Source organism: Hippocampus comes, unplaced genomic scaffold (assembly GCF_001891065.2).
Source record: "Hippocampus comes isolate QL1 unplaced genomic scaffold, H_comes_QL1_v1.1 scaffold132, whole genome shotgun sequence".
NCBI lineage: Eukaryota > Metazoa > Chordata > Actinopteri > Syngnathiformes > Syngnathidae > Hippocampus > Hippocampus comes.
Window position 1 is genome coordinate 1287186 of NW_017805467.1, and position 14342 is coordinate 1301527.

General features: G+C 41.8%; 1 protein-coding gene across 1 annotated transcript in view; it reads left to right on the top strand.

Moving 5' to 3' along the window:
• Nucleotides 1-14342, top strand: part of nr5a2 (nuclear receptor subfamily 5, group A, member 2) — a 60782-nt gene that overhangs the window by 26133 nt on the left and 20307 nt on the right. The window contains exons 5-6 of the mRNA XM_019875513.1: nt 6365-6484; nt 9335-9482. Coding sequence (XP_019731072.1) covers nt 6365-6484; nt 9335-9482 — 268 coding nt within the window. The remainder of the gene's footprint in view (nt 1-6364; nt 6485-9334; nt 9483-14342) is intronic.

Here is a 14342-nt window from a genome sequence, read left to right on the forward strand (position 1 = left end):
TATAGATGCATGTATGCGTCTATGTATATATATTGAGTGAAGAGGTTACTTTTAGTCGAAGTAGATCCCTGGGCTGCACATGTATTAGTGGTCTAATGTTCCCGTGAATAATTGATTTGGTTCTCTCTGTTTTTTGGATAATTAGTTGATAGCCTCTTAGCTCTAAGCCTTACGCTTTCGAGTGCGTGGGTTTGTTTCTGGTGGGGGTAGGCTCACTCCTGAAGGTATCCTGAAAACTATTGTGTGCAAAGAAAAGAAAAGATACTTTCCTTAAGCCGTGAATTTATGTATGAACTTTCTGAAGAAATGAGAGGACTATACATAGATTTGTTTCTCATTGACTTTTTAATCTCAAATGCTCACTCAGTTTTCTTTTGTGATATATTCAGGTATGGTTCACTTGCGTAACAACAGTATTTCAAGTCAAACTTGAGTCCATATTTTTCAATTGCCAACATAGAATGATAAAGGATATGCTCTCATTTTGATACACACTGTGCTAAAATTATTATGCATGTAGGATGAAGACAAAGTTGCATAGGTGGTCTCCGGTCATCTTTGAACAATTATAGCAAGTGAAAACAGGATAACTAGATTCACAGACAACTACAGCAAGTCAAAATTTTCATATAAACCAGCTTAGTTAAATTTCCGACATGAGAAGCTTTCATTCAGGTATGCTCTCATGCCGTATTGACTTGATTTTCTTTTCATGTAGTTATCCATTAAGTCAAAATGAAAAGGGAAGTTTTGGTGCTGTTGGTTACCTGTTGACTTAACCAGTGGCTTTGATGAAACACTAGTTTTGTCGTCAGTGAAAACCTTACACCTTCACAAATCTATTGTTTGGGCGGTCATATTTGCATGTCACCTTACGACAGGTCCTCAGCATCAACTAGTTCTCAGTTTGCATTTTTGCAATGCACAAATTGCAACTACAGTTAGTATCCTTTAATATTTTCACTTGTAAGCAAATGCATTTCCTGCTGCTGCGCAGGGCAAACTGAGTGAGGGATAGAAAAGTAGGAGGAGGGGGAAATGCCCATCCGTAGGTTGTCCATTCTTTCACAAACACACGAGTGAGGATGGTGGGATACGTGTGGACAGATGAAGTGAACGTGCTCAATCGACAGAGACCCTCTCGTTCTCAGGATCAAAGGTCATTCTGCAGAGTCAATTAGCGCAGCCACCGTGGGAAATGGTCAATTTCAGAGTCTCAGTATTATCAATTGGACATTGCTGAACGAACAACGTGGCAGGCTCAGACAAATGTGCTTTGCAGTGTTGGCACACAATTAGATGCTTTACTGTACCAAAAAAATGTGAAAGGGATTTTTTTGTTATTTTTTTTTTACAGTTTTCATGACATATTTTGTCTTCCTTGATTGCTCAGTGTATTTTCATCCATATTTTCATTTTTCTCAACTGCAAACCAGGCTTTGGTGCTGGCCTTTACTCCCGCCCCTGCCCTGACAGGTGCCACCTGCGCATTTTCCCAGCTTTCTTATCACTCCAACAGCGGTGGGATCGAGCACCAAATGGACTGTATGCCTTTTTCAAGAAGAGTTTGTTTTGGGGAAATTAGGACAAGGAGGAGGGGGCAAAAGTAATCATTTCTCTCCATTTCAGCAGAAATCCGGGGTGGATTTCATCACAACCGTTGCTGTTCTTCCCAGGGACATATAGAACTCCTGCGTTTGTGTCTTTGAAAAACTGAAAAACGTCAGTTACTTAAGTGGGTGCTTCAAATGGACCCTTTAATAGCTGTAAACTTGCATAAATTCACCTAGCTAATGGCTAAGCAAAAATCGTGATAACTTATAGTAACTAACAAAATTCCCTGAAATGGATTGGCCGTTAAGGAATCTCCCGAAATTCCCAATGGCCACCACACTTCTGGCCATGACGGTATAACTTTGAATCATAGTCACAAACTATTTTGAAAAATCCATGAGGAAATGGGTCTTGTATTATCTTTCTTGGTTTGAACCAGTGTCTCGAACGTGTTAATTAAATGGCCAAACTGGAAGTGAGCGCACAGGCACGACATCATTAAGTGTTTGCAACACTCAGAAAACAAAGGGCAGCATTTCTAGGTAAATTAATGCGCGTTCCCAGGTGAATACGGGGACTGTTTGGCTCAAGGCGAACAGATGCTAAGATAGGACAGCACCAAAGGATGAGCAGCTCGACACACAGCAGCATTGAAGTCAGCTTCAAACCTCACCTGTAGTACACATTGATTCCCGTCCAGAAGAGAGAGAGAAGCGCCGCTTATTGTTCATGCGAATTTCAGGCAGATTAGCTCTTAGGTCTCCAAATGCTACCCCTCCCTATGTGAAAAAAAAAATATCCTGATTCTCGCCATTCATTAACATCCACAGAAGGAGATTCCATTAATCTCTTCATTAGTCCACATCAAAAATGGAAGCACTTATTAAAATCAGATCCAGCTGTGTCCACTCGTTAAAAGTGGCCGCGCCGTACGCCGCTCAACAATGCACGTGGCACGGTACCAAGACCAGGGCACAAGAAAGGGGCTAAGTTTCTATCACCCTGGCCTGTTTTGACTTAGCACCCCGTGATAATTGCTCTACTCTTGGCAGGGGGCTATGAATAAACATGACGTGTTTCAGGGAGTATTTGAATGTGCCAATTTTAATTTGGTTTAATCTGCACAGCAACGTCTGCTCCGAATCACCTTTTTTTTTTCTTTTTGGGCCATTTCCCCTCACTTATTTTCCCATTCTTCCATTCCCAGTCAGGTTCATTCGCTCTCTCACTTCCTCCCCTTTCTTTTTCCACATCTTGAAAATCCCATTAATCCTAGCCAGTGGTTTGAACAAAACTTATGGGCTAAGCGATTGATTGGAGTATTGATCCCACTCAGCTGAACGATCATCAAGGTGGTAAATTGGTTTCTTGGAGGATTTTTTTTTTTTTTTTTTTTTATTGCTGGTCCATGCATGTAGGAGTCAGTGCTTGCATTTTCAAACATCCTACCTTAGATAAAAATGTTGAATAAACCAAGCCTAAGAAAGTAATGCATTCAATTTGGGTGTTGAGGTTAGTTTGAAGCTATCTTTCTGGAGCTTAATTTTGCAATGTGAACACCGAAGCTCAATGTCCTTGTTTGGTATTATTCAGGGACGGGTGTATATTTAGGATTTTTTTGTTTTGTTTTGTTTTATTTTCAGGGCTTGAAATAAGTGGCTTTGCATCGCAATTTGCAGGTCAAAATCTGCATCTCGCACCTCATTAAAACACATTAAATAGCAAAACTGAGAATGAAATACTGAAACAACCGTCAAAAGAAAGTAGAAGAACCACTGACGGGACCAAAATGCTCCGATGGGCTCACATCACTTATTGTGGGTAGTTGTAGACCAAGGGTACGTCTGTGTTACTTCTGCAGACGCATGCCGCCAACAACACCTTTTTCAGTTGAGAAGTCCAAGTCAATTGAGCAGCAACAACAATCACTTCCTAGGGTTAAATTCAGAATAAAGAAACAAACAAAACAGAGGTATCCATGTACAGTAGCAGTAATAGTCCATACGCATAGTATGAACAACTGTTGCGGCGACCGGCTTAACTTTGCTGACATTCACTGAAACAGCAGCTACACTCGAGTGGTGGCGGCGATGGGATGATCATCTCCGCCTTGTTGCGCCGCGTCTTCGACAGACCATTAGAATACATGAAAACAATGTGTGGTGGAAAAAAGATTGGGCCCCGAACTGCTGCCCTTAAGTGTGTTAAATCAGCTAGGAGTCTCACACGGTCTCAAATTACAAGTCGTAGGTGGGTAATTAATTTTTCAAAATGCCATGTGGAAAAAATGAGAGCCAAGAGCCACACCAACATGATAAGTCAATTGTGTTCGTCGTAATCATGACAGCAACACAGTGGTTGCAAACATTCCATTTTATGACCGCCAAAGTCAGATACACCTGTCTAAATTTTCCATCGTCTTGAGATAAGACTTCAGCAACTAAACAAGTACTCGAAGCTTTATTGCAGGACTCAAACAAACTGCGATTTGAACTTTGTGTTATTATGTTCAGATTAAATCAAAGAGAGATGAGTTGTAAACAGTAACTGGCAAACGGTCAATCATGAGATAAAGTTCCGGTATGTGACTCGCCTGCATAGAAATACAAAAAAAAAGTGCCTGATGCAGTGTCAGTGAGTTCATATTATGTGTGGAGGCAGGGAGTAGAAATTGGAAGATAGGGTGACATGAATGTTGCTCATTTGACAGAGCAAAAGGAAGAGCTTGTCAGGGAAACAGTTTGTGTGGCTGGTCCTCAAAAGGTCAGCCAGATGAACTCCAACCCCTCTGCCGCTCTTATGGCTGTCTGTCACCAGTCTCCCTCTTACAGACGGGTGTCCCCTGCCCCTCGTCTCGGCTGCTATCACCCGCTGCCATACACTCCCTTTGATGACCCATGCTTCTTGTCAGAGAGACGCTTCCAGGCAGGCAGGCAGGCAGGACGCCCTTTGATGGGGACCCTAACACTTGCTAAAAGCTCTGACAAGCAATGGCAGTGGTGCTGGTGTTGAGCGGGGCGGCGTTTGAAGATATTGGGCGATATATGTCCTTTGACACACACGCATGCATGCACACACACACACACACACACACACACACACACACACACACACACACACACACACAATTACACGAGCTTCCAGGGTCTTTGGATTCGAGGGGCAAAGAGAGTAGGATCGGCGAGTGGCTCAAAGAAACCCCGACTTTGAAGGTCTTCAATGTTCTCTGATAGTTTTAATGAAGTGATTTGAATTTCGCTTTCGTCTTCAGCGAGTGATGCCTCCAATATGGGACCATAGAACAGATGTATATAGAAAGGAGAGAAGACCAGTTGTCATCAGAAACCTAATTGACAAAAAAAAAAAAAAAAAAAAAAACAATGGCCCTACATCAACTTTTGTTATCTTCTATAAAGGTATAAAATAGTACATAAAGGGTTGTTGCATTGAATTTCCATTCAAGCTGTAGCATATTATGTAGCATTATCTATCTGATTGAGAAGAAGAGGCCCAATATAGCCCAGACTGATCACTTGTCAATCACAGGACTGACACAATCACACTTGCATTCACATCCATTCAAAAACTTTGATCAAGGAGTTGAGTAATACCGTGGATTGGTTGCCAGCACATACAGATGAAGAACCATTTACACTCACAATCACACCTAAGGAAAATTTAGAGTGCTCCATGAACTCCCTTTGCATGTTTTTGGAATGTGGGAGGAAACCAGAGCACCCGAAGAAAACCTACACAGGCACATGGATAACATGCAAACTCTACACGAGAAGGCTGAACCTCTATCCTCTGAGTTGGATGTGCTAACTAGTCATCAACCATAATCAACATTAGACTCCAGAGTTGGCAGTCTTACAGTGATGTTTTATTTCGCCAAGATGATAAAATATTTGCTGCCTTACAAATGCAACCAAAGTCAGTTCAACATTTTGATCCCTGTGCAATTTTCTCATCACACAGGGACAATAACACATTCCTTTTCATGGTACCCATACTTGCACCTGCTTCTTTGGCCAGCCTTTAACATTGATCCAAATTCCTCACCATTCTCACTGTCATTGATACTAATGAAGATCAAGTTCTCACATACTGTTGTCAAAGACAAACTACTGACAAAGAATAACTTCACCCAAGGGGACATTATTTCTAATGATATAACATATGGGAATGTTTGTTGATGCAAAAAAAAAAAAAAAAAGACAGACATTTTCCTCATTCCTTTTTTTCCCCAATACGGACTTTTTTGTTTGAGTCTCTCAATTGTGGTGTAATGATTAACATGGCCAGGCATGGGAAGAGGCTGGCTGTTACAAAGGAAGATGTTGTTTTGGGGCACTGTTTGACCTGACCTGCTTCCAAAGCTCACCTTGCAGGTCCATGGGAGCCAGCGCCTGCAATTCAGCAGGCGTAAATGTTTTAATCATTGGAGCCAGTGGGATTACTCAGAAACTGTTGACAAAGGGGCAAACACAGAAACCTGCACCAAAACCTGGTAAAGGGGCACGCAGTAACACAACAGAAAGGAATGTGGAAAGATTCATATGAGAACACTTTGGACTGGAGCATGTGCAGGGGACTTTTGGGAAAGATTGAAATAAACAATATAAAAGTATGAAAGTAATCAATATCAGTCGGCCTGTGCAACTTGTGAGCAAGTCTCTCACTATAACAGCTGATTGGGATACAGTATGCTTAAACGTTCTTTTTCTTCTAAAATTATGGGACTACTCCCAAAAGACTAAATAATGTTTGTACTGGAAACTGATGGGCTTTTGTTAATATTCCTAACCAGGTTGACGATCAGATGAAGCTTCTGCAGAACTGTTGGAGTGAACTCCTCATCCTGGACCATGTCTTTAGGCAAGTGGTGCACGCCAAGGAGGGCTCCATTTTATTGGTCACTGGCCAGCAGGTGAGTTTTTGCAAAGCAGAGCCCGAAAAAGATCAATCTCTTCAACCTACAAGCATCGGTTATAAAAGATTATATAAGGACCATTGTTTAAGCAAGAGGAGAACATGGAAAGCCGAATGTAGCAGGAGCAATGACTTGAGAAGTAATGATGAGGTGAAGATGTTGACACAGTTTAAAGAGATTGCATCCATTAGGATAAGGAGGACGAGAGATTGGTAGTCGTTGGAGTTGCAGGGTGGCCATTTCATTTGCATACCTTGGTCAATGTTAACCTGCTATTGGAGGAGGTATGCGTTTTTGTGTGTGCGTGAAAGATTTGAATGAATTCATTATCTCATATGATTCTCTCCCTGGCAAGAAATGACAGCAGTGCCCTATCACCAGAGTGATTTGGTATTTTCACAGATGCATGTGCATCTAATTAGGATGCCTCCTGGACGCCTCCCTGGTGAGGTGTTCCGGGCATGTCCCACTGGCAGGAGACCCCGAGGACGACCCAGGACACGCTGGAGAGACTATGTCACCCGGCTGGCATGGGAACGCCTCGGGATCCGCCAGGAAGAGCTCGAAGAAGTGGCTGGGGAGAGGGAAGTCTGGGCTTCCCTCCTAAAGCTGCTGCCCCCGTGACCCGACCCCGGATAAGCGGTGGAAAATGGATGGACAGATGCATGTAGCTTGGTACTGTTAGAAACAGGCGTTTTGTGCCGTTGTGGGCGTGAACAGAGCTGACTTGCTTCACAGCCACTTAAAATCGGTGCACAGTCCTTCCAGAGATGGCGGAGGAAAAAAACAGATTTTGGCTTACAGGAGGTTGAATGAAGCTTGCAAAGTACGTTTGTAAAGGAACTGCAGACATCCATGGGCCAAAATCACATAAGGTTGGCCAGGGCAATCACAGATCACCGCTGTGAAGTGGGCACTTCAAGACCACATTCCAAATTCAATTACAGACCGTCCCCAAACCCCTCCAATAGCTATGCTGTGGCAAGGGATGTGAGTTTAAAAATGTAATAACGATGATAATCGTAATGATACGTTCAATGAATTGATTTGAACAATGATTCAAAAGGACATGATGCATGCTGATGTCATATTTATGAATAAAAAATTATGACGTCCACCACACACGTCCGCGGAGCTCAGAATCTGTCTGCCTGCACCTCGATCAAATTTACCACCTGCACCAAAACTCGGACCTGGTTCTTGCAGGCGCAAAAATTAGTCTACTTTCAGCCACCAACTGATCAGCTCTGCCAGCGGCATTTAAAAGAAAATGCCCTTGATGCACCGGAACGCCCAGCATGGCGCAGGATCGTGTGCCAAATTACTATACATGCTAAATGAAGCGTGCATGGCACGAAACTCAAGTTGCGCCAACTTTCACGGTTCAGCGCACTTAAACTCAAACCAAAGTGAACATGAATGCAATGTCATTCTTCGGGTTATCAACCAAAGGGGCATCTGTGTTTTTAAAGGAGGCGAGTTCTTTTTCCTGTCATAGGCTCAAACATGAAATGATAAAATGACAAATGGGCTGAGCTGTTGAATGCCAAAGCAAGGCCTCACAGCATCGTACCATTTTCCAATATGAAGACAAGGATATGTTGACAGTCCAATACCGCTGGTGTCCATGAAATTCAAATGACAAATATTTAAATTAAAAAAAAAAAAAAGTCAAAAAGTTTTATAAAAGAAAGGGAAAAAAAAGTTCTATGACCAGATGCATCAATTTGCTTTGCACGCTCTGGTAACACAAACACCCTTCAAATCAGTCACATTGTGTTTCAGGATGGATTCTAATCATAACGGTTTATTTTTATTTATCCAGCATGTCTCTACAAGAGGAATACTAAAGTAGGATTGATTGTCTGATTGATATGCAGGTCACTTGGGTTAGTGCTAAGTCTGCTATAGTGGCGTGATAGTGTTTTCCCCTCTCTTTGTACTTCAGGCCAGGAGGCAATAACCGAAGGCATCACCATCAACAGTCCAATCCTTCAATGAAGTTATTTCATGCACAGTTGATTTTATGTAAATTGATTGACACTTTGGAAAGTCGGCAGCGTCTGCCTCTCACTTGAGCCATAACTCTCTCTTCTATGAATGGGGAAGAAGAAAAGGAAGCACAAAAGCAGTTAAGAAAAGAAAGGGCCAGAAGAAATGTGCTTTAGGAAATGGAGCACATATACTCTTACAATAAAACTACATCATTGGTCCTAGAGGGATATGATGGCTTTGGCATCTACACTCTGAATATGCCTATACCATTTTGGCTCTGTTACCTTGGACTCTAATAATTAGGATTTCAGTAGCGCAGCCTGGACTTTTAATGACACAACTAATTCTTGCTGCTTCCCAGCTCTACAAACAGAAGAGGAAACATAGACTTTCACTCAACATTTTCTGAGTACAATCGATTTCAGTCCTCCTACTTTTTCAAAAAATATATTTGAATTTCCCTCTGTGTTGTAATTGTACTTTGTAAATGGAAGCACACACACTGTAGGGAAGACAGACATCAACCTTTCCCTGGAAATGCTTGCACAGTCAATTATTATAATGAAGTGTCAATAAATATAAACATTTTATGTGCTGCTGTTTGTAGTGAGTGACAGTTAAGGATTTGCCTCCCAGACAAGTGTTGTGGCTCTCTATCTATCTATCTGTCTATCTTTCTATCTGACATTTTTAATCAATGTAAGCAAAATAGTTTTATCGACAGTTCTTACATGAAACAATAAAGGCAGCCAGCAAGAGGAGCTTTTACAGCACCACTTCTTGTTTTACTCTTATCAGTTCTTGCCGAAAACCCACACATCAATTCAAATCACGTTGTCTTTCTTTTTGCAGGTAGACTATGCAGTGATCGCATCGCAGGCCGGGGCCACCCTCAATAATCTCTTGAGCCACGCCCAGGACCTGGTGGCTAAATTGCGTTCTTTGCAAATGGACCAACGGGAGTTTGTCTGCCTGAAATTCCTGGTCCTCTTCAGTCTTGGTGAGTCCAAACAGAGAGTATTTGGGAGTGTGAAGATGTATGAGAGGAAAAACCTTCACAAGCTTGCATGATAATGATTGAATAATGCGTAATGGGGGTACCTTAACTTTGTTTGGTTGCTGTAATTGTATTTCTACAACTGAGATTGTTGGTGCCATGCTTTTTTTTTTTTTTGCTCCCCGTTTCCGCTGTTGGAAAAAATTTCTGGTAGTGACTGAAACCTGAATGCAAATTCACCATGAAACCTACGGGATAAAATTTTAGAATCAGAGGTCAAGTAATTGATGCCCAAGGGGTGGCTAGTGAGGGGTGACAGTTTATTGTAACGGCAAAGGAATGGGAAGGAACAGAAAATGTAGTCAGAGATATAGAGGTGAAGGGATGAATTTTAATAGATTAACTTCAGGGTCACCTTAGTGGTGTGTGTGTGTGTGTGTGTGTGTGTGTGTGTGTGTGTGTATCTGCATGTGTGTGTATGCATGTCATATATATGTTTGTGTGTGTGCGTGTGTATGTGTTTATAGTCCTGTGCTAGAAATACAGATCAGTCTCTTGTCAATGTCTGACCGCAGTTTAGACCATGGATAACCACTTTGAGAACACACAAGCACACACGCGCTCACACACACACGCATACACACACACACACACACACACACACACACACACACACACACACACACACACACACACACACAAAGCAAAAACACACACACACACACACACACACACACACACACACACACACAATGCAAATCGTATATGTTTAGTTCTTTTGCCTAAAAACAAAGAATCAGTACTAATGAACTGCTGCTTGGATTACATCTCACTGGATTAATGTGGAGCTCTGGACTTGGAAGAATTCAGAGGTGCCTTAGAAAATGGGTGTGCGTGTGTGCATGTGAGTGTGTTTGTGTGTGTGAGTCGGTTTTGTTCGGAATGTGCCTTCACGTGGCATAGGGTTTGCTGGGGCTCAGGGTCTAAATAATTTGGCAGGAACATCATCCATAATGAAAGACTGACCTCAGGGATGTGTATAGCCCCCGGCAGTGCCTGTTTTCCAGCACTGAGTGAGTCTCCCACAGAAGAATCCCGACGCAGGTGGCGTTGCATTTGCTGGGGATCTCTGTGGTGGAAATGGTGGTGCTTGGACTCAGCAATGCAAAGCCTGGAGATTTAGCATTGATTCACACTGCAGACAGCTGAGCAGAGGTGTGTGATTGATGGGCTGATCTGAATATATGTAAGGGAATGAGAAAGCAAATGCTCACAGAACTGGTTTACACACTGCCAGCAGCACCGATTAATACAGATGTAGCTAAATGAGGCATGAAAGTAGATTTGCCTTGACCTCCGAGCGTCAAAATGAGTTCTAAAGAGGGATGAGATTTCTTTAATGGACAATGAAATTAAGCGAGAATCAATATGAATTAAACAAACGCCCAGGTTTCATTTCACCCCCGCCCCTCTTTTTTTTAAACATGAATTACAAAATCCTTATATATGGCCAACATGCGGACTATATCCCTGATACAACTTCTTAACTGTTTACCCACATCGAGTTGTCACCCACCATGTCTGCGGCTTGTGTGGTTTTTTTTGTAGGTTGGCATGAGTCAGGTTTTGTGCCACCTTTTTAGCACCTTTCCACTAGAACTCTGCAAGATTTCTTCTTAGTTGGGAGAATTAATCAACAGCTACTGAACTACCTCATTTTTCAGAGCATGAGCGCGAGAAGAACATGCTACATTTTGGTTGAAAGCTCAGTCCAAGTAAGAATGCAGATTTTAAAAAATCTCTATATTTTTTTTTTGAAATCACGATGTAAAACAGTTCACAGTTTTGAGTGGGATTCTTTTCTCAATATATCCCGAAGATCAAGGATTACGGACACATTCTTCAGCGTGCAGTTCATCTTACATCGGTGAAATCATTTTTATTGGCAAATTGGTTTCATGAATTGTACTTTGCCCTCCTCCCACCCTTTCGTTAGAATGACAATCGATGCGCCGGAGCTCGCCGGTTTCAGGGGGGCCGGCTGCTTGCTCTGGAATGGCCGGCCCGCCAGATCACGACCTTGGTGGCGATGTTGGGGTAGTTGTTCAGTTAATTAACGCTACAAGTTCTGCAACTTGCTCACAGACACATTTTCAGAAATAGGCAGATAACTAAAGATTTACTTGGTTGTTTAATTTCACAATTGTTGGGGGTAGGCACTCCGGAGACACAACTGTTATACGTGGGTGTCGATGAACATATAAAATTTCCTGTTGACCAATTTTGGATTATTGCGCCCTGCCTGATAACACCAATTTTGTAAGTTTGGTGTCGATGTAGTTTTCTGTGGTGCATTTAGCTGTGCATTTGGTCCCACAGATGATTATAAAAGACAAACTGTACCCATTCTGGATATAATAACAGAAATGCTTTACATTTTTTCTGTGCCTGCACCTTGACTTTTTCCACTATTTCTCATATTGGCTGGGCGGTCAGTCAATCACAGCCCTGACAAGAGAACTCTTAGTTAAGTCTCTTGTCGATAAAGACAGAAAGATATAGATGTCACTCCAGCTGAGAGAATCCGTGTCCTAACCTGAGTTTGGCCGTCTTTTTTTTTTTTTTTCCAGTCTTGGTATTATTTTCTCACTGTCTCACTTTATCCATCTCCTTCTGCGGCATCCTCTCTATCTGCTGTCATTCTTTCCTTGTGTCAAGTGAAGGCTTTTGCCCTCTATCAAGAGGGAGATGATCACTCTACTAGCATTGATCTCAGTGTGTGAAGCTGTGAGCAATGGCCGTGTGTGTGCTTGTATGTGCGGCAGTAAAGTCATGACCATTAAAGCTCAAGAGAGACAGAGTACAGCCCAGGTCAGAGTTCAGTAAAGAATTACTACGAGTAGTGTGGTGACAGAATACTGTTAATGGGTCTTTGATTTCCTTTTAAAAGGCTTAAGTGCTTAATAGAAATACTGCCAAGCTGCTGCTTTATATGATCATCAAGTGACAGGTAAGCACAGAAGTGACATGTGGTCTTTAAATTAAAAAAAAAAATCTATTTCGTTCTGTTCCAGTAGTTTACAATTAAAACGATATAAAATGCGGATTGCTTTGTGAGTTCTGCAGTACTCGCCTGTTCAACGCTTGCATTATAATGAGTGGGGAGGGAGGACTGAGGGAAGTAAAAAGAAAAAAAAAACAAAAAAAAAACCCCATCACTTATCAATTTTCACAAGTGTGGTGTTTGATGTAAATTCCCTCAGCCAGAGACAGACAGCCCTCATATTGGCAAAGCACTTGCAGGCTCAGAGGTCAGAGTCTGCTCTGCCAACAAACGACTGGGCTCTGCGGGTCGGACCACGTCAGGTCTAATTGGGTGAGACGTGCACTGCCAGTCCTCGTCAGCTGGGAGGAGAACCAGAGGAGCTGTCAATGCTGTGCTGAGTGCTAAAAGCTCCCAGCAGAGAAGTGAGATTTGTGGACACAACTTAGAATAATGCTCCCAAATTGTAGTGTTTAGGCGCAACACCCCCTCCCCCCAAAGTTGACAGAGAGCTAAATTATTTGGAAGTCTACTGATAATGGTGCACTCTTGGACTCCCAAGTCATTATTTTTGCATTTCATAACCAGCCTTGAATACCAAGTCTTACCCTTTTGGAAGTTGAAAGAAGCTACACATGCCTGAACAAAAACAACTATGTCAGAGAGCTGTTCAATTTACAATATGTGTATTATTATGATTCTACTTTGCATTGATATAGAACTAAGACATAATTTTGAGAGCTCAACAATATGATAGTAAACAACTTTGTAAATTAATACATCTCTGACATTGTCAGTGAAAACTAAATTAAAAAAAAACACATTTTTTGACACATCTAATAGTTCATCATAATAGGCTGCAATGATTGCAAATGCTTAAGCTTAAACTGAGGTTAGGTATATGGTTCAAGACAGTCGCTGCACAATGTACCAATCAATGTATTTTTACACAAAGATATTTTACTCCATGATTAACAATTCAGTTGGTTATCGATTCAGTTATTACTTGCTTACTTGTCCTCCAATTTAATGCAAGATAAAATTATTTTTTTAATTCCTACTTCAGTCACGGCTCCCTCGCTTTTTCAACAGGGACATCTTGACTTTATCAGTCACTGAAGCACTGCAGATGAGAAGACAAACATGGTAAATGTGACTGACCTTGATAAAACAGTGCACTTTCGCCATTTCACGTCATGTCTGTCGAAATAGTGAGCAAGAGGCAAAACAGTCCCACTCAGGTGAATCCCAATTAAGCAACATCCGAGCTGCTCGGAATCAATCTGCTGATCCCTGACCAGCTTGTTCATAAACCACATCCCACCCTCCGTTCCCCATACGCCCGGCAAATATTCATTTCCTGAAATGAACCGAATCATTTGAATTTGTCAGGACATTGATCAACATAAGAAGACGGCAACGGTTCAATATTTGCACCCGCTGGGACCAATGTAATATGGAGCCTGTAAAAGGCACACCGCTATACAACTTCATTAAAAGCAACACAATAAACATGTTATTTTATGTTTTTTTGCTTACTCTCGTACTCAACAGTATGGAATTACTTTTGACCTAATCAATGTATGGTGCTCACAATAATGGCACTATGTAGAATGTAGATCACCGCCACACCTTAAACAATCCTAAATTAGATGAGGAACCACTCCAAAATGTGATTCTTTGACCCCATGCTGACCCTTTATTTGGAAATTTTTTCAACAGTTTTTGCCAGAGGTGTGAGTACGTCACATATATATGCAAGTCACAAGTATCAAGCCAAAAACTTCAAGTTTCAGGCAACGTACAATACTGGAGTGATA